The sequence below is a fragment of the Marmota monax genome, unplaced genomic scaffold (genome assembly GCF_021218885.2).
Source record: "Marmota monax isolate L192 unplaced genomic scaffold, Marmota_monax_Labrador192_F-V1.1 WCK01_AAM20220418_F8-fsc00264, whole genome shotgun sequence".
NCBI classification, from domain to species: Eukaryota; Metazoa; Chordata; class Mammalia; order Rodentia; family Sciuridae; genus Marmota; species Marmota monax.
In genome coordinates this window covers 220,500-242,860 of record NW_026693143.1, presented here as the reverse complement: position 1 = coordinate 242,860, position 22,361 = coordinate 220,500, and the positions used below count along the sequence as shown (strand labels likewise).

Genomic DNA, 22,361 nt, shown 5'->3' with positions numbered 1-22,361 from the left:
GTGAAGACTCTTAAGTCCTATATTTTTGGCCATTCCATTGATTTCCAATGAAAAACAAGTTAACTAATCAACATCAAAAGAAATCTTAAGCAGACTAGAAAAAAAATTCACATTCTCATATGCATTCTTACAACACAGGCACAAATACATGCAGATCAGAGCCAGTTTGTGATGTTTCCTATCCCCAGGAATTCATATCTGTTTTTCTTCTTCAGATAGCTACAGATGTTTACACAACTCTATAGTCATACAAACGAACTAGCACTTAATCCCTTAGAAGGATTGTTATAATACATACCCCCAGGAGAATGATGTCTTTGTTTCTTTGATCTTGGAGTCATACAACATATGGTCTGGCAGATTTTAAGTTCCAAATATCTATTTTTAGACATGATGGATCCTTACCCTTATCTTTTAATAAAAGAGAAAGTATTTGTTGAGCTGATACTCGCTTTCACAATGGCACTCTAGGCGAGAAAGCAAGAGTCTTTGTCAGTTTAGAAAGTTTGGTGAGATGAATAATTTAGTCTGTAGGAGTAATGTATCTAGGGAAGAAATTTAAGCAGGGATTTAGATAATGCAGGCAAGTAATTTAATGATCTTAGGATATTTGATTCACAATGGCTTATTTAAATATGTACTAAAAATACATACAGATCACAATTCACAATTGTGATATTCTCAAGGGCAATACAGAACACATACTTCCTTACATAATAGAGAAAAATTTAGTTGTTTTATGTGCATTAAACATTTAAGAACTCTTCTTCTTTTCCGTCTTTGTCTTTTGCAAATGTTCACAGAGGATCACATTGCCTGGTCAAAACAGAGAACAGAGTCAAACTTAGGGTTATATTTCATGCCAGGAAAAATTGACATACTTTTGAGTTCTTATCTTTAATTAGACAAATATGTTAGTTGTAAAAGCAATTTTCTGAGAATAATTCTAGGCATTATAATAGGGATTATTTTCTCAGATTGTCATAGTAATTGATAGCAAAGTATGTTATATCATGAAACTCACCTTGGCATTGGGAAAATCATACATAGCACATTCTGCTGGGCCAAATAAGAGAATAACTTCCTCTGTCTCATTTGTGACTGGGGAAGTCATTAGTCTTATCAACAAAAACACATGTCATTAAAATCTGCCTTCGTGTCCTTTGGCAAATCTTAGAGGCTGTCCCATCTCATACTAGAAAGGAGAATTTCCCAGTATGGAGTTACACGTATTCATGCAGTTCTCGATTTACAAATGGATTGGGTTTCAAAACTTTGACTGCTACATAGAGTAGAATTCCAATTTAAAACAATGTTCTAGATGGCACAACTGTTCTGAGGATAACCCACAAAATGAATTGTTGTAAAAAATACTAATAAACAAAACAGTTGCAAAAACAAATATCAAAACAGAAAGCAACAAATGGATTAAAAATAATTTTTATGATGCTAGGGATGTAGTTCAGTGGTACAGCACTTGCCCTGAATGTACCAGGCCCTGGGTTTTGCAGTACTACAAAAAACAAAAACAACAACAAAAAGCTTATATTATTATGTTGTGTTATTGAATACTGGTTTCTGAAGAAAAATTTTCATAAAAGAAGACAGCCTTTCAAAAACATTTTTATTAATTAGCTATATATATGATAGTGGAGATCATTCTGATATATTCATACATGCACAAAATACAAATTGCTCCATTTCAATCCCTTGTATTTCCACTTTCCCTCCCTTTCTCCTTCCCCCTATTTCCCTTCCTCTACTCTGTTGGTTTTCCTTCCATTTATTTATTGTTTTTTAAGTTGTTGCTTTACAGATACACACAAAGGTGGAATTCACTATGGTATACTAATATGTATACATAGCATAATTTGGTCAATTTCATCTGGCAACTCCTCCTTTGTTCCTTCCCTCCTCTCTCCCTCTCAATTCCCTTCCTCTACACCACTGATCATTCTTATATTTTAAAGAATATAGACTTTTATGGGAATTTTGAAAAGAGTTTATTAGTACTTTTATGAACTCTAAAGGTTGTTTTTAATTTTCAAATGCCAAAATTCCACTTTTAAAAAATAAGTAGCTTTTCTTTTCCTTGGTTTACACTGATAATAAATAGTCTTACACTTAAGGATGATAACAATGAGTGGATGGAGAGATTTGTAAAAAGAAATCAAATAAGAGTAAAATTTGGGATTGACTGGGTGCAATTAAAAAAGGGAGAAGACAGGATTAAAGATGAGGTATCTCAGAAAGAGGTTATTAGGAGGAGTTTGTCATAAAATAAACAGAAATATCTGGCAGCTTGACATAAGACATAACTAAAGACAGATATTTAGGACAGATATTTTCTATCCATAAAGGTCATTAAGTGATCTTGTTTACAAGGGAGAACTTTGTTAAAATGAGATGAGCAGAGGGGATAGGAAGCAGAAAGAAGTGGGAGAATACTAGAGTAAACATCTGCTGTTTTTGCCTGCCCAGCAACTGTTGACCCTTTTGCCCTTCCTGTTCCTTTGGGGCAAGGGCTTATTCATGATGAATAGCAACCACCTATAATTACTGGAACTGGGAGTCCAGGCCACAGTGGGATTAAGCCCTAAGTATTGAGCTGCTGAGCTGCTAGTTTAAGAATCCTTGAATTCTCCCTGGACAGGAACAGAATTGGGCCCAGAATCTAGCGTTGAGACTTAACCAGGAGATGAAAATTAAGCAACTTCTGTTTCAAAGGTGTAGTTGTTCTCAGTTCTGGCTATATATTAGAGTCATCTGCTGGGGATTTAGGAAAAACAAACAAACAAACAAACAAAAAACCAACTCTGAACTAAAACTAAAAACAGACCAATGCCAGGACCTCATGTTAAACCAATTAGATCAGAATCCCTGGGGGTAGAAAGATAGGCTTCAACATTTTTAAAAAGCTCCCTTGGTGATGCTAATAAGCAGCTAGGATTAAGTTCTGCAGGATATGAGGTGCACAGAGGTGAAAAAGCCAAGCATCTACCTCACGGGTGAAAGTTAAGAGGTAAGTTCTTAGAAGCAGCTCTGGAACAGGCAACATTTCATATTTGGTTGGCATGGCTATTGTCAAAGTAGGATTTGGAGGACATAAGTTGCCTAGTAGATATTATAGTTAGTAATGAAGCGAGAAAGTTAGAGGGGAGTAACCCAAAGCTTCCCATTCCTTGTTAGTTGGCTGCTTTGGACATCGCTATATCCGCTCCTTTGGTTATCTGACAAGTAGTACTTGCCTTCTCTCTAGCACCTAGCAAGGACAGCAGTTACTTAAAATTTATAAAAATTTAGGTTTATTTGCATTGATTTGAATCTTTAGGATAGGAAGAAGAATGAACAATCTTTTTGATAAACACAACTACCACTATGGTACAAAGAGAGCAAAGCTCCCACTCAATATAATCTCTGCCTTTTAGACCTGGAAGGAACTTTTAGACTGTATTTCCACCAGACTTATAGAAGAATTAAGAGTGGTGAGGCCATAATTAACTAGACCAACTACCATGAAACCTCCCATACAGATGGGGAGAAAAGAGTGATATCTACTTGGTAGTTGATGAAAATGGCTTTGGGTCATTTATGCCACTGAACAGAACAGTGGAATGATAGTCATTAGCCATCTGAATCCATATACTCTTTGATTTGAAGCAATGTGGAAGACTGCATATGACAAATGTGCTGCATCAATTGCTTTTATGATATATAGACTCCTTTTTGTGGTCAGGTCAGTTCATCAAGACAATGAAAATTAAACAGGCAAGAATGCAATCAATAATATTTATGATACTCAATTAAACTGAGGAGAATATGTAGATGTTCCCTTCCCTAATCAATATATTGCTACAGTGGATTCCAATCCAAGAGATAGCTAACTCTATGTGTGGAACAATAATTTTATTTTATGATACTCTCTGGAGTTAAGTCCACCTGATCCTGCCTAAGAGAGATTCTGGGAAACGTTAGATGCAAGGGGGATAAAGCAACCTCAGACACAAAGGGGAATGACGGTTGAACGATCACATCCCAAGGGAACAAGAGGAACTGTCTCGCATCTCTGGATGGTTCCCACTGGAACATGGAACCCTAAGTAGCTCAGATCTTAGCAACTGTACTTCATACTGGGTAAATCAGTTGGCTTGGAAACTCAGAAGTGTAGAAAATGCTGCTAGTCTTGCCAATTAACTGGCTAAATATACCAAAGGTCTCATGTTTTCAGGGGATGTGAGTTCTTCAGTGAGACTGATGGAACAACTGGTGGACATCCTTGATGTAATGTCAGGTTGCTTATTTGTTGACTTTTTCTTCTTTTAATGAATGAGCTTAAGGCAATGAAACTTTCCTCTTAGAACTGCCTTCATAGTGTCCCATAGATTTTGATAAGTTGTATTGGAGTAGGCGATGGCTGCAGTGTCCCAAGATGGAGGTGGGCTGGGCCTGGGCTCAGGAATGGGTTTGCCAGTCAGAGGGTGGTCCTGTGTTTAATGTTGGCCTAAGCTTCCATGTAGGTCAGTGGGTCGGCCTTGGACTTGGGCCTGGGCTCCAATGTGGGTCTGATGGTAAGTGGGGCTGTTGCCTCAGAAAATCATCATTTCAAAATTAGTGCACAACAGTCTTCTGGGCATTAGTAAGACTCCCAACTTCAAACTCACACTCCCAGTCAAGACTGTGATGGGAGGCAGCATTAGTGAAGATGATGCTCTTGTAGCAGATACTTCACTTTAATACGTGGAGACAACTCAGGGAACAGAGCTCCTTCAAAAGAACTCAAGGCTCAGCTCATTCCTCAGAGAACTCACTCCCTTCTCTACCAACCCCAGAAGAAAGACAAGAGAGTTATGTCTTCTAGTTGACTGCAGAGGTGGAAGTCATATCTTCAGCTCCCAACAGAGACTCCCTTCATACAAGCATGCCCAACCAGAGACTCTCCCTATCAGAAGAGAAATCCCAACATGGAAGAACATCTCTCTCCCTCTAAGAGGAGCGAATGAGGATATTTACTATAAAAGCATACCAAATCCTAGAGCTGGACAGCAGCTTTAGATGTGCTACTGTCAGCAGGGGCAGTGATGGTTATGTAATTCCACTAACAAAGATGGGTGTATCCTGGAAGGAGATGTTAGAGGAGGACAGATGCAATTGGTAACAAGTCTTAATAATACAACTAAGGAATTTCAAGTGCCACACACAAGTATTAATAAGTAAATAAAGTCACAATTGGTTTGATGCAGCTATCCCTAAACTCTGGAGGAGATGGCTCTGTTGAACTGTAGCTCTCCAGTGTAAATAAGATGACTGAATCTTGCAATTCTATGAATTTTTATAAAATATACAAAAACTTTGAATATATACAGAACATATACTAAAATGAATTATTTATTATAAGGAAGAGAGATGTTTTAAAATTCTGCTGCTGTACAGAGAAAATTTGAAAGAAGCAAAACAAAATTTCCAGCTATTTTTCTGTAGCAGTTTGTGAATTAAATTTGTAAATATGGCTACATTATTTTCGTAGACCTGAGTTGCATTATATATAAAACTTAGGCTTTAAAATCCTGTGGGGCAAATTTATTGTATCTTATTGTTCCTGACAAGACTTGGAAAAGTAGGAAAGATATTCTGCATCAGTTTGTAGTTGATTAAAAATCTTTTACATTAGGGCAAAGATTGAAAACATGTTTGGCCACTAGCAATCAAGCCATAGGCTTTATTTTGTACATTTTTTTAATTGTACAATGAACTAACCTCATGAAAAAAAACAATATTTTGTTCTTTTGATAGGGTATAAATAAATACATTGTGTCTAACTGAAATATAATTTTCTTTAAGATAATTTGAAGAAAATATTGAGAAAAGTTCCTCGTTGCACATGTTATAAAATGTTTTTTCTTACCCTTTCTTATGGTAAATTCTGTACATTTTCACTTATTTGTTTTTTATTACCCTTTCTTTTGGTAAATTTTATACATTTTCACTTGTTTACAGTGTTCTCCTTTGACCAGTTTAGTGTTTAGTCTTACATTTAAATTTCTAATTGCTTAAAGAATGTGTTTTATGGGGAGAAAACTCTTCGAAGTCAGTTATGCCATCCCTCACACAAATGTGCTGAAATCTAAAAAAAGACTATGTCATCCCTTTGTTTATTCAAAGAGGGCACTGAGCACTTCTCACAGACTTTCTAGTAAACAAAAGGTGACTATTCTTTTTTTAAAAAAAATAACATAAACAAATATAACACTTCCTTCTGTCTATATTTTGTAATTAGTTTACTTTATGATAAAGTTTGAATGAAATGTAAATTGTTTCAGCAAAATTCCACTTTTCAGGGGCTGGGTTGTGGCTTACTGGTAGAGCACTTGCTTAGCATGTGTGAGGCACTGAGTTTGATTCTTAGCGCCACATATAAATAAATAAATGACAGGTCTACTGACAATTAAAATAATATTTTTTTAAAATTCTGCTTTTCATTTCATGCCTTTGTGTAAACCTGTTAATAATGAGCATTTCACTAATATCTAATATGCAGTGTAAAATTTAATGTTGTTTGACATTAAATAAATGTAAATTTTCTCAAGTAAAGAAATAATTTAATACATGATAAATGTGACTTTTCAAACTTGTGCAAAGAAAGCATTACTCATTAAATAATTTTAGAACAATTAACTAGGCATTTGGAAAACAAAATAAAACCTCTACTTCATTTCTTGTCTCAAAATAAAGTCCAGATCATTCAAAGATTTAAAGGAAAAACAAATAAAAATAATAATGAACCCATACATTTATAGTCATCCGATTCTTGACAAAGGTGCCAAAAATGTACACTGGAGAAAAGATAGCTTTTTTTTTTAATACCAGGAATTGAACTCAGGAGCACTCAACCCACTGAGACACATTCCCAGCCCTATTCTGTATTTTATTTAGAGACAGGGTCTCACTGAGTTGCTTAGCACCTCACTTTTTGCTGAGGCTGGCTTGGAACTTGCGATCCTCCTGCCTCAGCCTCTGAAGCCACTTGGATTACAGGTGTGCACCATGGGGCCCTGCTGAAAAGACAGCCTTTTCCACAAATGGTACTTGGAAGCTAGTTATTGCTATGTATAATGCAACTAGACTCTTACCTTTCAAACTGCACAAAAGTCAACTCAAAATAGATCAAAGACCTCAGAATTAGATCATAAACCATGCATCTCCTAGAAAAAAAATGTAGGTTAATGCTCCAGCATATAGGCACAGGCTATAACTTTCTCAATAGGACCACTAAAACTCAGGAAATAATGCTGAGAGTTAATAAATGGAATGGCATCAAATTAAAAACCTGCCCCCCAAAACTAAACAATTAGGAATGTGAAGAGAGAACCCACAGAATGGGAGAAAAATCTTTGCTAGCTACTCTTATGACACAGGATTAATATCTAGAATATACAAAGTATTTGAAAACTATAAAAAATCCCAATTAATAAATGGGCAAATTCAACACACACACTTCTCAAAAGAAGAAATCCAAATGGCCAACAAATATATGAAAAAATATTCAGCATCATTAACAATTAGGGAAATGCAAATAAAAACTACACTGAGATTTCTTCTCACACCAGTCAGAAGGGGACTCATCAAGAATGCAAATAATAAATGCTGAGGAGGAAATGGAGAAAAATGAATATTTTTACACTACTGGTAGGATTCTAAATTATTACAACAACTATGGAGATCAGTATGGAAGTTTCTCAAAGAACTAGGCATAGAATCACCATATGACCTGCTATACCACTCCTCATTATTCATCCTAAAATCAACATATTATAGTGCTACTCATGTTTATAGCAGCACAATTCACAATAGCCAAACTATGGAACCAGCCTAGGTGTACATCTACAGATTAACGGATAAAGAAAATATGGTATATATACACAATGGAGTTTATTCAGCCATAAAGAAAAATGACATTCTGTCATTTACAGAAAAATGAACAGAACTTTAGACCATTATGTTAAATGAAATATGCTAAATTCAGGTGAAGGGTTTTATGTTTTCTCTCATATGTGGAAGATAGTGAAAGAAAGGTGGTGTGGTGGGGGGAAGGATCTAATGAAAATCAAAGGGAGATCAGTAGAGGAAAAGGACCAGGGGTGGGAAGGAAGTGTTGGGCAGTGATATTGCTCAACTTCTATTGTTATATTTTGTGCATACAGGAATATGTAACAACAAATCCCATCATTATGTACAATTATAATGCATCAATTAAAAATGTGGGAAGAAAAAAAGTAATGAAAGTACTGGTAGAAGATATGAGTAACTGCTCTTTATAAACCCTGGGGCAGGGCTGGGGATATAGGTCAGTGGTAGAGCACTCATCTTGCATGTGAGAGGCCCTGGGTTTGATGCCCAGCACCACAATCAAATAAAATAAACAGGAAGTTAACAAGATTGCAGCAAGTAAGTAAAAATTGAAATGCTCTTACCAGAGGGTAAGAACTATTTCTAGTTCTATTACCTGTGTGAGCTTAAGTACTTAGTCTTTATTTCAGTTTCTTCATCTGTAAAGTGGAGATACTAATACTTCCATCATAGAATTAAATAGTTAATAATATAAGTGAAGTAATAAGAATAGTACCTGGCAGATAGTGTTGGATGAGTGTTTTCAAATATTATTAAATATTTTCCTCTTTTATGTTCTTTCTCTTAAGATTCCTATTCTTTGGATGCCTATAAGACAGTGGTCAACACACTAAGCTACAGTTATATGAGTGTAGCTCCTTATAGTTTAGTGCAGATGTTGGCAGACTATAGCTCATGGGTAGGCCACCCTCGAGCTAAGAATGGTGTTTACATTTTGAAAGCATTGTTTAAAAAGAAAGAAAGAAAGAAAGAATATGCAACATAGACCTTCAAATCTTAAAATATTTATTATGTGGCCCTTTGTATAAAAATTTTGCCCAACATTGGCTTAATACATTTCCCCTTTCAAATATATTTGCAATTTGAAATCACCACAGTATAGATAATAAGGAATAAATCTTTAAAGGAAGAAGGATGATTCTGGACAAGAAAGATTTTATTTCATTTTTTTGAATATTTGGGGAATTCCCAGCTCTCTGGTGAGATAATTTTTTCTACCAATGATTAAGAATCACTTCAGGGTGATTAATAGCGTGGTAGAATAAAACAGTTCCAAAGGTATTTAAACTTGAGACTGAATGGAATCTCAAAAGATGATCCTGTTTCTTCTGGACAATTCTGTCCTGATGATGTTGGCAATCCAACTTCCATGGGAAGCCAGGATCATATTGGTCCAGAATCAGCAAGTTTGCCAGGCTAAGTATCCAGTTCTTTGCCACAGACATTTGTGGTAGTGAGTGTGGTAGTAGGAAAGCTGACTCAGCAAGTCTTTCAGAGAAAGAAATTTGCAGGAAGTAAAATCATTAGTAAGGTTGTTAAAAAGCAACTGTTTTGAAAAGGAAGGCAGTTTTGAGCTATCTTTTTTGTTTGTTTGAAAATAAATAGTGTTAACTACTTTAAAAAATCTCTGGGCAACTTTTACCTACTGCTTTAATCAACCTTGACCACCTTGTAGATTTATCATTTGTTTTCATATGTAAAAAAACAGCCACAGGCAAGAGAAGAGAGAGTAGGTAGAGTCCTGGGTAGAGATAAGACATTCCTCTGAGGGCACTCAAGTGAGACTGTAGGAAGCTGACAGATGAAGTTGATGAGGAGGTAGGTGATACATTTTTTATTGAATCCAGGAGTCCCATCAGTGTGCAATATTAACAGCGTGGGCAGTGGAGGGTGACTTCCTTTCTGACCTTAATTGGGTCTTCTGAGATTCAAACATGAGTGGTCAAATGAGGATCTGTGAACCTCTGTGGCAGAGCAAGACAGGTAGGCACATTGGACACAACAGAACAGTCTTTAGTTGTAACATGGCAGGAGGCAATTTAGACTATAGCACAGATTCTGCATGTGAACTTGACTTTTGGCCTAGCTCCTGAGTTCTAAATCCATTTTGGGGATGGTGAGCTCCAGAGTCTGTGCCTTTCCTCTGTGACCATCTTTTGTATTAAAAAGGTGGTGGTGGTGGTATTGCTGATACTGACTTTTTTTCCCCCCCCAAGAAAGGTCATTTAAAAAACAAATACCAGGGCTGGGGCTGGGGCTCAGTGGCAGATCACTTGCCTAGCATGCATGAGGCACTGGGTTCTATCCTCAGCACCACATAAAAATAAACAAATAAAATAAAGGCATTCTGTCCATCTACTGCTACAATAAAATAAAAAAATAAATACCATATAAAAATACCACTGTTTCAGAAAAGAAAAATATTTGTAAGGGAGATGTAATATGATAATATAAATTTGAAATTAAAATTAGAATTGTTTTAGCCTTCATAAAACACTCAGAAAGATGAAGACTTTAGAACAGTCTGTAGGAAAAACTCTTTTTCACCATGTTCCTATGAGTTTGTTTCATCCTGTTTTCCTCTTTGTTCCTTCATCTGTTACTCTTTGCCTTTGGTCTTTCCCCCAGCCCTCAAATGTTTCCATATTTAAATCACACTTTCTTTTTCTTAATTTCATTACTTTAGTAGAGACTTGAGTCAACTATTGGAAGGCAGATGGGAGAAGCAAGTAGAGGAACAAGACACTCAGTCTGAGAAGCTAAGGTCCAGAAGGGCAGGAACTTTGTTTTGTTTTCCACTATATATAAAGGCTTGTAAGCCTGGAAGCAGGGCCTTAGAATGCAGGTGCTTGATAAATGTTCATTGAATAAATGAATAAAATACAGGCAAGGTATATACATTTCTTTTGTAATGCTCCATAAATAACAGAAAGGTATTAGTCATTGCTCTTACTAGAAGTAATGAGCACATTTCAAAAAATCATTGCAGAAATAGAAGAAAAATTCCAATTAATAACATACCATCTTAACCCAGCCATTACTCACTTTTATTGTTATTTCAATATTTTATAATATGTAATTATAGCATATCTGAACTCAGAAAAATTTGGATGGAATATGAAACTTATTTTCAGAAGAACCAATTTCCTTTATGCACAAGAGATCACAAAAACAAAGTTATACCTGTTACCTGATCTGAAGAAATGTTTTATAATCTGTCAGTGCAAGAGGGCATGTGGTATAAAACACAGAAGACATGCCCCAGCTCTCTGTGTGGTCCTGGGAATTGAATCTCAGGCCTCAAGCATGCTAAACAAGCTCTTTGCCACTGAGCTACAGCCCCGTCCCCAAAGCATACATTCTCTTGCTGGCTTCTAAAGGGTTTCAATGTTCCCATCTGTAACATGAGAAGACTGTGGCTCCATAGTCGCAAAGGCCTTCTTTAAGTATGGAACTTAATGATTCCTAAAATAGATTTTGTTTTACATTATGATTGTAAAGCAATTTATATACCTAAATTTATATATTTTTATGTAATGGTAAACGTTAATGCAGACATAGGAATCACTTCCACGTAGAAGTAGACTTTAGAAATGCACACAGGAGTCATTTCGAATTTTTTCAGTATCGATTTTTTTTAAACCTGGAGAAAAGCAGTAAGTAGTTTCACTTACTAGATAAACTGATTGTTAGTGACTCCATTCGCAAAGATAAATCTTCATCCTACAAACCAACAAAACAAAGTTAATTCAAAGTGACAACAAATATGAGAAATCTAAGCGGAAGGTAAAACAGAATTGGTTCATTGATGAGAAACAGGTTGACCTGTGGGTAGCTTCCGCCCTGTCACGCCCTCAAAACCGGCCCAGTCACGCCAGTCCCGGCACTCACAACGGTCTCTTACCGCCCTCTGCAGGGCTCTTCAAGTCGGGCTACTGAGGACTAAAGCACTGCCGGCCGTCGGGGCGCAGAGCCGATGACGTCACATATGCGCGCGGCCCGAAGCAGGAAGTTAGTCTTTTCCACTTCCTCTCCTCGGTCCAGTTTAGGATTCCTGCCGCCGAAGTAGATGGCGTCTGTGGTAATCCTTGCTACTGTGTACAGTTCAGGTGAGATGGGGGCTAGCCGGTTTTTGTTTTTGTTTGAAAGCGTGCCTGGGTGTCTTTGGTTTAAGCTCAACTCCTTGCCGAGCTTCCCTTGGGGGAATAAGAGGGATGAGAAGAGCCTCTGATGTGTCATTACTGTGGTTTTTGAGTGAAGAAAGATGAAGCGGGGTTCAAACTCTCTACGCAAACTAAGGGGTCTGGGTGCCCTTTTAGATTTTGTAATTTTAGAAGTAATACTTTTTAGGTTGTTGTACATGGGGGTTAAGACAATGTGTATGAAGCATTTAGCTCTGGTTTTACAAAATGTATTCGAGATTTCACTACCCTTCCCCATCACGTTAGTCGCATACTAGCAGTTTTCTTCTTAGTTGACTGAGAGATATTCAGTTTACATGAGGTAATGCATCTTACAGAAGTATCATGCGTTGTTCTTTATTATGAATTCTTGGCAGTGTTTTGCCGTTTCTTTTTTGGGGGGAGGGGGTGCCATGTATAGAAACAGTGATTTCTGCTTTTCTGGAGGGATGGAAAGTCCAATTAAGATCAGTAAGGGGAGAAATGCATTGTTCCAAAGAACTCCATATTTACTTAGCTTGCTGTGTCAAAAGAAGATCAGCTGGAATGTGTTGCCTTAGGGCCTGTGATTAGCCATTTTCATTAGAAGCCCCTTAATAGGCCAATTGTAGAGAAGAAGGGAACATAAATCCTCTTCTTTTTTTTTAAATATTTTTTTAGTTGTAGTTGGACACAGTGCCTTTATTTTATTTATTTAATTTATTTTTATGTGGTGCTGAGGATCGAACCCAGCGCTCTACCACTGAGCCACAAGCCCAGTCCCAATCCTCTTCTTTTATTTCTTAGACCTCACAAGTTACAAGTACAGAGATTTTCAGTGTGTTAAGTTTGAACATTAGCCCTTAATATATGGTTTTGAGAAATTGAATCAGTTTGAGAGAGAAATTGAAGACAATTATGAAATATTTATTATTTTTGTAATTTGTTGATTGAGGAAGTTAATAACTTAGGCTGTGTGAGTCACTATGACAAAATACATGAGAAAAGCAACTTAAAGGAGGAAAGATTTGTTTTGTTCATTGTTTCAGAGGTAAACCATGATCACTTGGCTCCATCACTGTGGGCTTGGAGTGAGGCAGAACATCATGACTGGGAGCACCTAGTGGAGAAAACTGCTCCTTAGAGCAGAGGAGGGTCTTGGAACAAAAATATGTCCTTCAAAAATACCCTTCCCCACACTGACTTATGTCTTCTAGCTAGGTCCTACCTCCTGAAGTTTCCACTACCTTCCAGAAACTGCCACCAGCTGGAGACCAACCCTTTAACACATGGGCCTTTGCTGGGGTGTTCCAGATCCAAATTGTAACAGGCTGTTTATTTACCTTGCTAGATATTATATGAGTACTTGACTGGAGAAGAGCTGCTAATGTAAAAATCATTGGTATTTTTGAAGTCTGATATTTTTTGTGTTATAAATTGAAAAATAAAGGTAACACAGTTTCCATTGCATAATTCACCCCTAGACCAGTTTAATTTGTTTACATTTTTTGTCTGATTGCAAAATAACATATACTCATTAAATAAATCATAATATTTCTGAAATGATAGAGCCCCCATTAATCTTTCAGAAACGTAATTTCACTTTTTCCTTTTGCTGCGTGTATTACTGTTTCTTTCCTTTAAAAGTATAATCCATTCTTATGCAGTTTACCACTGAGAATATCTTGGATATTTTTAATTGCATTAGGTATGCTACGATTTTCTTTAGCACCTGTATGGTATTATATCACATAGCATACCACAATTTGTTAAATAATTTTACTGTTGGTGGGCATTTGGGGTTCTTTTTGCTATAGCAAATGTTAGGATGGGCATACTTTTTTATAACAATATTGTTATATTTTTGTCCTTTTTTCCCTTTGTTTAATTCTAAAGAAGTGGAAATGTTGAGTTAAAAGATGAACATTTAAAATTGTGATAGATGGGGCTAAATTATCCTCCAATAATAGTATTTGAGACTTTCCTGTTTTCTCATATGTTCACTAATGGTCATTACCATTGATTTTCGGTTTAGCAGAGAACTGCTCATTCAGTTTTTGAGGTCACTATTTCATTTTAGTGTTATAATCCAGTTCATATTTCAGTTCTGTAATAATAAATTATTATCAAGTGATTCATTTCAGCAGTAAATATTTTAAGTTAAAGATTTGAGGGAAAACTATTTACGATGGGTAGATATCAGGAATATGAACCTTTCTGAAAGAAAGGACAGCTTAAGCAAAGATAGGGGGACTAGAATGGGTTCTGAGATCTGAGAGGTGATGATGCTAGGCAGTGAGTTTGATTGAAGATAATAGAAGAGATCGCTGGAAAAGTAGTTTGAACTAAGTGGTCAGGGCTTCGAAGATGGAGTCTATTTTTTTTCTGAGAGGGAACTGAAAATGTCTTTAATTACAGAATGAGGGACATAATCAGATCTTTCTTTTACAAATATCAGTATTGTGGCAGTTTTGAGTGACTGGTGTAAGAAGCAAGTTAGTTAGCTGGTATGGCTTGGGGAAGAGAATATGAAGACTTTTAAGAGCATGAGAACAGAAAAAGGTAGAGAGATTGGAGTTCAGAGATGAAGATGAATCTACATGATTTGATGACGGCTGAGGAAGAGGAAGAAAGCAAAGTTCAATTAGATTTTTATCATGGGTGACTCTCTGAGTTTCACTCAAATAGATGAAATTACTTGTGAAAGATTTGTTACTTTTTAAAGACTCAGCATGTATTTTCTCTTATTTTTGAATTGCTGTTAGAATTTCTGCTGAATGTTCTGTGCCTTGTTCAGCTGTGTTTATGTTAGTAGTACTTCAACTTGTACATACTATCAATAAAAAAGTTCACAAATAGTAATTCATACCTGTCTTATAGTGCCATTATGTTGTATACATTATACAACATGTAGAAGTGTACATTTTCAAAGGCTAAGACACAAATACATTAGAGTTTTATTATTTTTTCCCCCTACATTCCATTGGATTATCTTGCACCCTTCTGTAGAGATGTTGGTCTGATATCTAGCTGACAGTGTTCTGTCCCATTCTCCAGTAGAGGTCACCTTTGAGCGTGGAAGAGAGAACAGGCTGTTGAGCTGTGAAAGGTCGTCTTTATTCGTGAGTTAGAAGAAGGATCTTATTTCTGAATTTCTAAATTAATGCATTTTTGGAAGAAATGTTGTTATAGAATAGTATGTGGAGTTATGGAGAACTGAAGAATAGTAAGCTCAGTAGAGTTTAGATTTGTTTTTATTGTTTGATGTTTGCTTTGTGAATGCTTAGCCTTTGAGTTTGAATGTTACTTGAGTCTATAGTTTTAGAATCTTTTCCTAGTTCTTTTGAGAATCTGTAGACTATGTGAGCCACAGAAATGTTTCTAGCATGTAGGCACAATCTAAGTTTTTGTTCAAATTGGAGTAATTGAAAAAACACATACAAAGAGGTTTTCATTGAAATTGATCCTAAAAGCAGTATGTTAAGCAAGAATTTTAGTGGTGGGTTGGAATTATTTATCTTTATTTTCTATTTTATGCATAATTGAGAGAAGGGGCAAAGGGACATGCCTCCTGTAAGTAAGATACCGTTGTAAGGAATTAGAAATCAAGAACTAAATTTGTTGCAGCCATATATTCTATTTAAAAAAATACTGCTTAAGCCTATATAACAGCTTGTCTCATGGAAGAGAGAACACTGGAATAGGTTACACTTTCTTGCTATAGCAGGCTCAAATTGTATCAGACAGTTTCAGTAATCTGTCATAGAGTGTTGCTTGCAAGCAGCCATATATTCTAAAAAAGAGAAAATAGTTTTTTTTTTTTTTAAATCTATGTGTTGTATGATTCAGAACTTAAGTAGTTTAGGAACAAATCTATGTGTTGTATGATTCAGAACTTAAGTAGTTTATAGGAACAAATCCTCTGATAGATTAAGAAATAGAAGAACGATTTTCTGTTGCTTTCCTAATAAAATATTTCCTGTGAATGAAGGTGCTCATTTAATAGGGACCTATGATTATAATCATATATAAGTTCGTAGTTATTAAGGTTTAATGGGGCTCGGGATGTGGCTCAAGTGGTAGCGTGCTTGCCTGGCATGCGTGAGGCACTGGGTTCTATCCTCCGCAGTACATAAAATAAAATAAGATAAAAATACTGTGTCCACCTAAAACTAAAAAAATAAAAAATAAATATTAAAAAAAGGTTTTAATCCCATGATAGAAGCTGAAAGTGTTGTCAAACAGGTGTAGACAGTCCTGGGTTAGTCTTGTGTAATATGGTGATAGGGTAGAGGAAAATGGTAAAAATTGCATTTGAATGTTTATATAAAGCTGGGCACATTGGCTTATTCCTATAGTCCCAGCTATTTGGGAAGCTGAGGCAGGAGGATCACTTGAACTTGGGAATTTGAGCGATATAGAGAGGTCTCATTGTGGAGTATGTGGATTAATTATCACAACTAGATTTTGTGTGTATTTATGTGCATGTGTGCTAGAGATTGAAAACCCAGGGCCTCATACATGCTAAGCAGGTACTCTATAACTGAGGTACACACCCAGTTCCCTAACTGCATATTTTTGAACATAAAAATTGTTTTAAATTGTTGCATTACAACCAAGGGGACAATCAGGTAAAGTGGATGAGATGGATATTAGAATCAGGAGCTGTTGACCAGAGGTCTGTATATGGTAAGAATTAAAGCTATAAAGCCTGCATGGATTTCAAGGATAGCATAAATCCAGTAAAATATATTTAGCTAGAAATCAGATAATCTGAGGTATTGGCTTTCAGGGCTGGATTTAGAAGTTGAAAATAGGAGACCAGAGGCAAAGAAGCCTGGTATCTAAGGGCAGGGAAAGATCAAACACCTGGGAAGTTGGAAGACAAGGCAGAAATGAAAATGTCATTTATTAGGAATAAACCAAAGGTTTAGAAACCAGGAGGACAAAGTAGAGATGGAGAAGGACTCCTGGTTTTGGGTAGAGAAGGCAAGTAAGGTCAAATAGAGAAAGAAAGAAAAAAAAAAAAGAATAATTCTAGGGCAGTGATGGTGCCATCACATTCTTCTTTATGTTAAAAATGATAGCAGCCTTGGGTTACAGATAACCAACAGAAGCAGTGAGCTAGAGAGTGAAGAGTGCTGAATTATTACCATTAGCACCAGGAGAGCTAAAAGTATAGGTATTTTCTTATAAAAAGGGCCATGATGCTTGTAGGATGATAATATGGTCATTTAGTTACTTAATGCAGATATTTGTGTAATTTTATGTGTTATTTTATGCAGCTTTCCAAAAGGTTTGGGATACCTGACCATTATGACATCAAGAAACCTCTGGTATATGAGAAGTAACTTTTTCTTTGGTTCAAGATGTTGGATGATTCGCTATTCAGCAGAAATCCACAAATCAGTTTCATTTAGGCTTTTTGGTGTGACATGTAATAATGGAGACAATGAGCCTTTGGAGAATGAGGACCTATTGAACAACTTACTTACTATGGGAGTTGATATTGACATGGCAAAGAAACGACAGCCTGGAGTTTTTAATAGAATGGTTACGAATGAGCAGGACCTAAAGATGTTCCTTTTGTCCAAAGGAGCTAGCAAAGAAGTGATTGCTAGCATCATATCAAGATATCCACGAGCTATAACACGCACTTCTGAAAGTCTTTCAAAACGGTGGGATCTGTGGAGAAAGATTATGACATCAGACCTTGAAATTGTAAATATTTTGGAACGTTCTCCTGAATCCTTTTTTCGGTCCAATAACAATATAAATTTAGAAAATAATATAAAGTTCCTCTACTCAGTTGGATTGTCCCAGAAATGCCTGTGTCGATTATTAGCCAATGCCCCTCGCACCTTTTCCAATAGTCTTGATTTGAATAAACAGATGATTGAAGTTTTGCAGGAAGTCTGTTTGTTCTTGGGTCACAATGATCCCACAGATTTTGTCAGGAAGATAATTTCTAAAAATCCTTTCATCTTAATTCAGAGCACCAAACGGGTGAAAGCTAACATTGAATTTTTACAGTCAACTTTCAACTTGAACAAGGAAGAACTGCTGCAACTGCTATGTGGTCCAGGAGCTGGAATTCTAGACCTTTCTACAGAATGTGCCAAAAGAAATTATACAAATATCAAAGAGAAGCTGTTTTCTCTTGGATGTACTGAAGAAGAGGTACAGAAATTTGTCTTAAGCTACCCGGATATGATGTTGTTGGCAGATAAAAAGTTTAATGATAAAATAGACTGCCTCATAGAAGAAAAAATTAGTATTTTACAAATAATTGAAAGTCCTCGGGTTCTGGATTCAAGCATAAGTATTTTAAAAAGTCGAATCAAAGAATTGGTACATGCTGGCTATAACTTGAATGTCTCTAACATTGCTCTTCTATCTTGGAGTCAAAAAAGATTTGAAGCTAAACTGGAAAAAATTAAACAGTAGAACAGTGCCTGGGGAGTTAAAAAAAAAAAAAAGTCTTGGGGCTGGGGTCATGGCTCAGTGGTAGAGTGCTTGCCTAGCATGTGTGAATCGCTGTGTTCGATCCTCATACCACATAAAATAAATAAATAAGGTATTGTGTCCATCTACAACTGAAAAAATATTTGTTAAAAAATTCTTATAATGTATTTATATAATTTAATTTTGAATTTGATTTCTTCACCACAAACATATATGTAATAATCCTTTGGGTATTTTATTTTAAAAGTTCATAAGAACTCAATATTGGCATGCTTAAGTGTAGTCTTCCTAACTACTACTGTATTTTGAATTAATGGCTGCTATATAGTAATGGTAGTTCCTGAATGCCATGTAAAACAAATGCAGAAAATAAGCTTTTGTGGTTTCTGTTTGGATTGAAAAATCAACAGATTTGGGCTGGAGATAGAGCTCAGTGGTAGAGTGCTTGCCTAGAATTCATAAGGTCACGTCCAACACTGATCCCCAGCATAGAAAAAAGAAATTGACATTCATTCAAATAGTTTTCTTCCCTCATGGTTTTGAATGGCAAGCTATTTCTTCTGTTATTCCAGTGCAATTAATTATGATTCATCAGTAAAAGTCTGACAGAATAGAAAGGAGGGATTTTCTCGGTTCCAAATTCCATATTTTCTGTTCAAACCATTAGTGTGTCTCCCAACCTAGGATTTACCATGAGTTTGTCCTGACAAGGGCAACTATGGTAGATAGAAGAATAATGGCCACCTAAAGGTCCCCAGAAACCATGAGTATGTTATAGTGCAATGGGTTTTGTAGATGTGATTAAGTTAAATATGATTAAGTTAAGGGTCTTGAGATGGGGAGGTTATCTTGATTAATTGGGATGGGCTCAGTGGAATCACAGGATCCCAAAAAGTGGAAAAGAGAGGCAAATAGGAGGTCAGAGTGGTGGAATGTAGAAACACTTGACCACTTTTGCTGGCTTTGAAGGAGGAAGAAGCCATGAGGCAAGGAATGCAGGTGGCCTATAAAAAATGGAAAAGGCAAGGAAACGGGTTCTGCCCTGGGGCCCCTAGAAAGAAGTGCAGGGCTGCTGGCACCTTGATATTAGCCCAGGGAGAGCAGTATCAAACTTCTGATGTGCAGAACCATCAGAATAAATTTGTGTTGTTTTAAAGCAGTGAGTTTTTGATAACTTGTTACAGCAGCAAATAGGTTAATAACTGATTAGTTGTATTTAAAGGAGGATGTCACAAAATGTGGTCTTTTTATCATTTCTTTATGTCTTCCTCTTATAAGAGTAAATTATATGAAAATTTACTTCTCTGGAATTTCTAATGTTAGTGTTTATGACATCTAAATGTGTTGATAAAAAGCTAAGTGTAAATATCTAAATAAAGGAATATTTTTGCCTAATGAATGTAGTTTAAAGAAATGGTGGTCATGTATATTTATATTTTGTTGGCATTTCATTTAATATAAATAAACAGGAATTTCTGGAGGCATTGACTTAAAAATGACAAATTAGATCATGACTATATTTTGAACATATTCATAATCTAGCTCTGATAGCAACTGAGAGGAGGAACAAGTTTTATGACTAATTACTTTAGATTATTTTCCAAAGTAATTTGGTTTCTAAATATGGGTTTTGAATTGAGTCACATAACTTCATGGTATTTGCTATCATTAATGCCTCAAAACAACAACAAAAACCCACCCCACTAATTTGTACCATTGGTAGAAACAAAGTGCCTGCTTTCCCAAAGCCATTTATATGTATTGTAATGATCTCCAGTAAGGTATTTGGTAGCAAGCTTGGCATAATTTAGAAACCATGATCTTTGTAGAGACATTTCTTCAGAGTGATATATCTTTAACTTTGTGTAAATAATTCACTAAACTTGTTTTCTTATAAAATTAAAAACCATGCAGAGTTGGTAAAAATCAATGTATATAAGGTATGTAAGATTTCTTGTACATAATAGCTGTTCAGTCAAGGATAAGAAAAATAAGTTACAGTAGTATTTTTTTAAGAAACAGCTTTATTGATATCTAATTCATATACCATGTAATTTATTAATTTATATAATTCAAGGTTTCAAAAATATCTATTCATTTAAATTATACAATTTAAGATAGCGCATATGATCATCACTACATTATAATTTTTAGAATTTGTATCCTCTAAAAGAAACTGGTACCCATGGGCAGCCAATCTTGTTTTCCCCCTTCCAGCCTCATAGCACTAAGCAAAACCTAAATCTTGCTGTCTTTATAAGTTTGCTTTTCTGGACATTATATATAAATGGAATCATACGTACATAATTTCGTGACCACTTTCACCTAATCTTTTTAAGTTTCATTCATGTAGCTCATATCAGCATTCCTTTTTATTGCCAAATAGTGTTCTATTCTATGGATACAATAGTATTGCTGGGAATTAAATTTATTGTTATGGCTTGAAACACAAAGTATTAATTAATTAATTAATTGTCTTTGGAGTTGTATGGAAGAATTTCCCAAGGTATCTCTCTTGGGAATCTTTTTTTTTTTTTTCTTTTTAAAGAGAGAGTGAGAGAGAGGGGGAGAGAGAGAGAGAATTTTTTTTTTTAATATTTATTTTTTAGTATTTGGCAGACACAACATTTTTGTATGTGGTGTTGAGGATCGAACCTGGGCCGCACTCATGCCAGGCGAGCGCGCTACCGCTTGAGCCACACCCCCAGCCCTCTCTTGGGAATCTTAACAAATTTATATGGAACTTGAGGGAGATGGGCAGAGAAGGTAAAAGTTTTTTGGCATAAGCAGGTCATGGGGATTTCACCTGGGTTGAGAGAAATTGTATAGCAACAATAGTTGCAAGTGCCCAAGGAGAATGTAGGATGAACAGAAATATAATACAACACTTGATCATTTTAAAAGTAACATTTTTTTTTTGTCAGAAGTGAAAGGAAAATCCATGTTAATAGGAAAATAAATCACAAAAAAGAAGGAAAAAACCTCCAGAGATAATATTTTGGTGGCTCTTCCTATTGTTTTTCTTTGCAGAACTTATCTGTACCTAGATGTAATATGAGTAGGTATGTAGTATATATATTTAAGTTGATATTGGACTATTATAGTTTTTTCTTGTCCTAATAAATCCTAAACATATTACATAATTTTCAGTATTAAAGGATCAAGTAAGTATTCACCTGTTAACATGGTTTTTAATGGTTGTATGATGAAATTCTGTTGCTGGATAAACTGTAATTTCTCAATCTCTCACCATTGTGCAGAGCAAATGAATTTTAGTAATATTTTAAACATCTCATCTGGATTATTTTAACATTCCATAGGTTATACTGTCATTTTTAATCCATTGGCATTCTTTATAAATTAGAAGTTTATTCTAGAAAATATAAAGGTTGAATATTGCATTATTGTACTGTTCTCTAAATGTCAGTTTCACAAAACCATTTTTTAAAAATTTTAATTTGTTATATATGACAACACAATGCATTACAATTCATATTACACATATAAAGCACAATTTTTCATATCTCTGATTGTTCACACAGTTGTTGTAAAGGCTTATTTAAAAGCTTTTGACTTGTATCTTTTTGGTAAAAATCATCATAAAGGTTTCTCTTAGTTAATGCATTTTGATAAATGTAACTGCATGGGTGAATCTCAAATTATGCAGGAGCCAGAGTATGAAATGTGAAAGGAGGCAGAGTATAATCTATATAATTACATTTATATGAAATGTAAATTTCATAGAAAATTCTCACCCATCTGTAATGACAGAAAGCAGATCATTGTTAGGGGATCAGGGTGTTTGGATGGGAAAGGATACTTTGGAGGGAC

The 22,361-nt window shown here is 35.6% G+C and overlaps 1 protein-coding gene, 1 long non-coding RNA gene and 1 other non-coding gene across 3 annotated transcripts; 1 reads left to right on the top strand and 2 right to left on the bottom strand.

Annotated features, from left to right (window-relative positions):
- Positions 1-575: 575 nt before the first annotated feature.
- LOC124099937 (uncharacterized) lies at positions 576-11,868 on the bottom strand. Its single transcript, XR_006854137.2, has 3 exons — positions 11,731-11,868; positions 11,580-11,628; positions 576-816 (listed from the first exon to the last, which is right to left on the bottom strand). It is a non-coding gene; the product is annotated as an uncharacterized LOC124099937 (long non-coding RNA).
- A 20-nt stretch (positions 11,869-11,888) lies between these two features.
- Mterf1 (mitochondrial transcription termination factor 1) lies at positions 11,889-19,925 on the top strand. Its single transcript, XM_046455204.2, has 2 exons — positions 11,889-12,014; positions 17,351-19,925. Exon 2 carries the CDS (start codon positions 17,382-17,384, stop codon positions 18,510-18,512), a length of 1,131 nt encoding a protein of 376 aa, XP_046311160.1. The 5' UTR covers positions 11,889-12,014; positions 17,351-17,381; the 3' UTR covers positions 18,513-19,925.
- LOC124099951 (small nucleolar RNA SNORA28) lies at positions 15,716-15,841 on the bottom strand. Its single transcript, XR_006854138.1, has one exon. It is a non-coding gene; the product is annotated as a small nucleolar RNA SNORA28 (small nucleolar RNA).
- Positions 19,926-22,361: the final 2,436 nt, after the last annotated feature.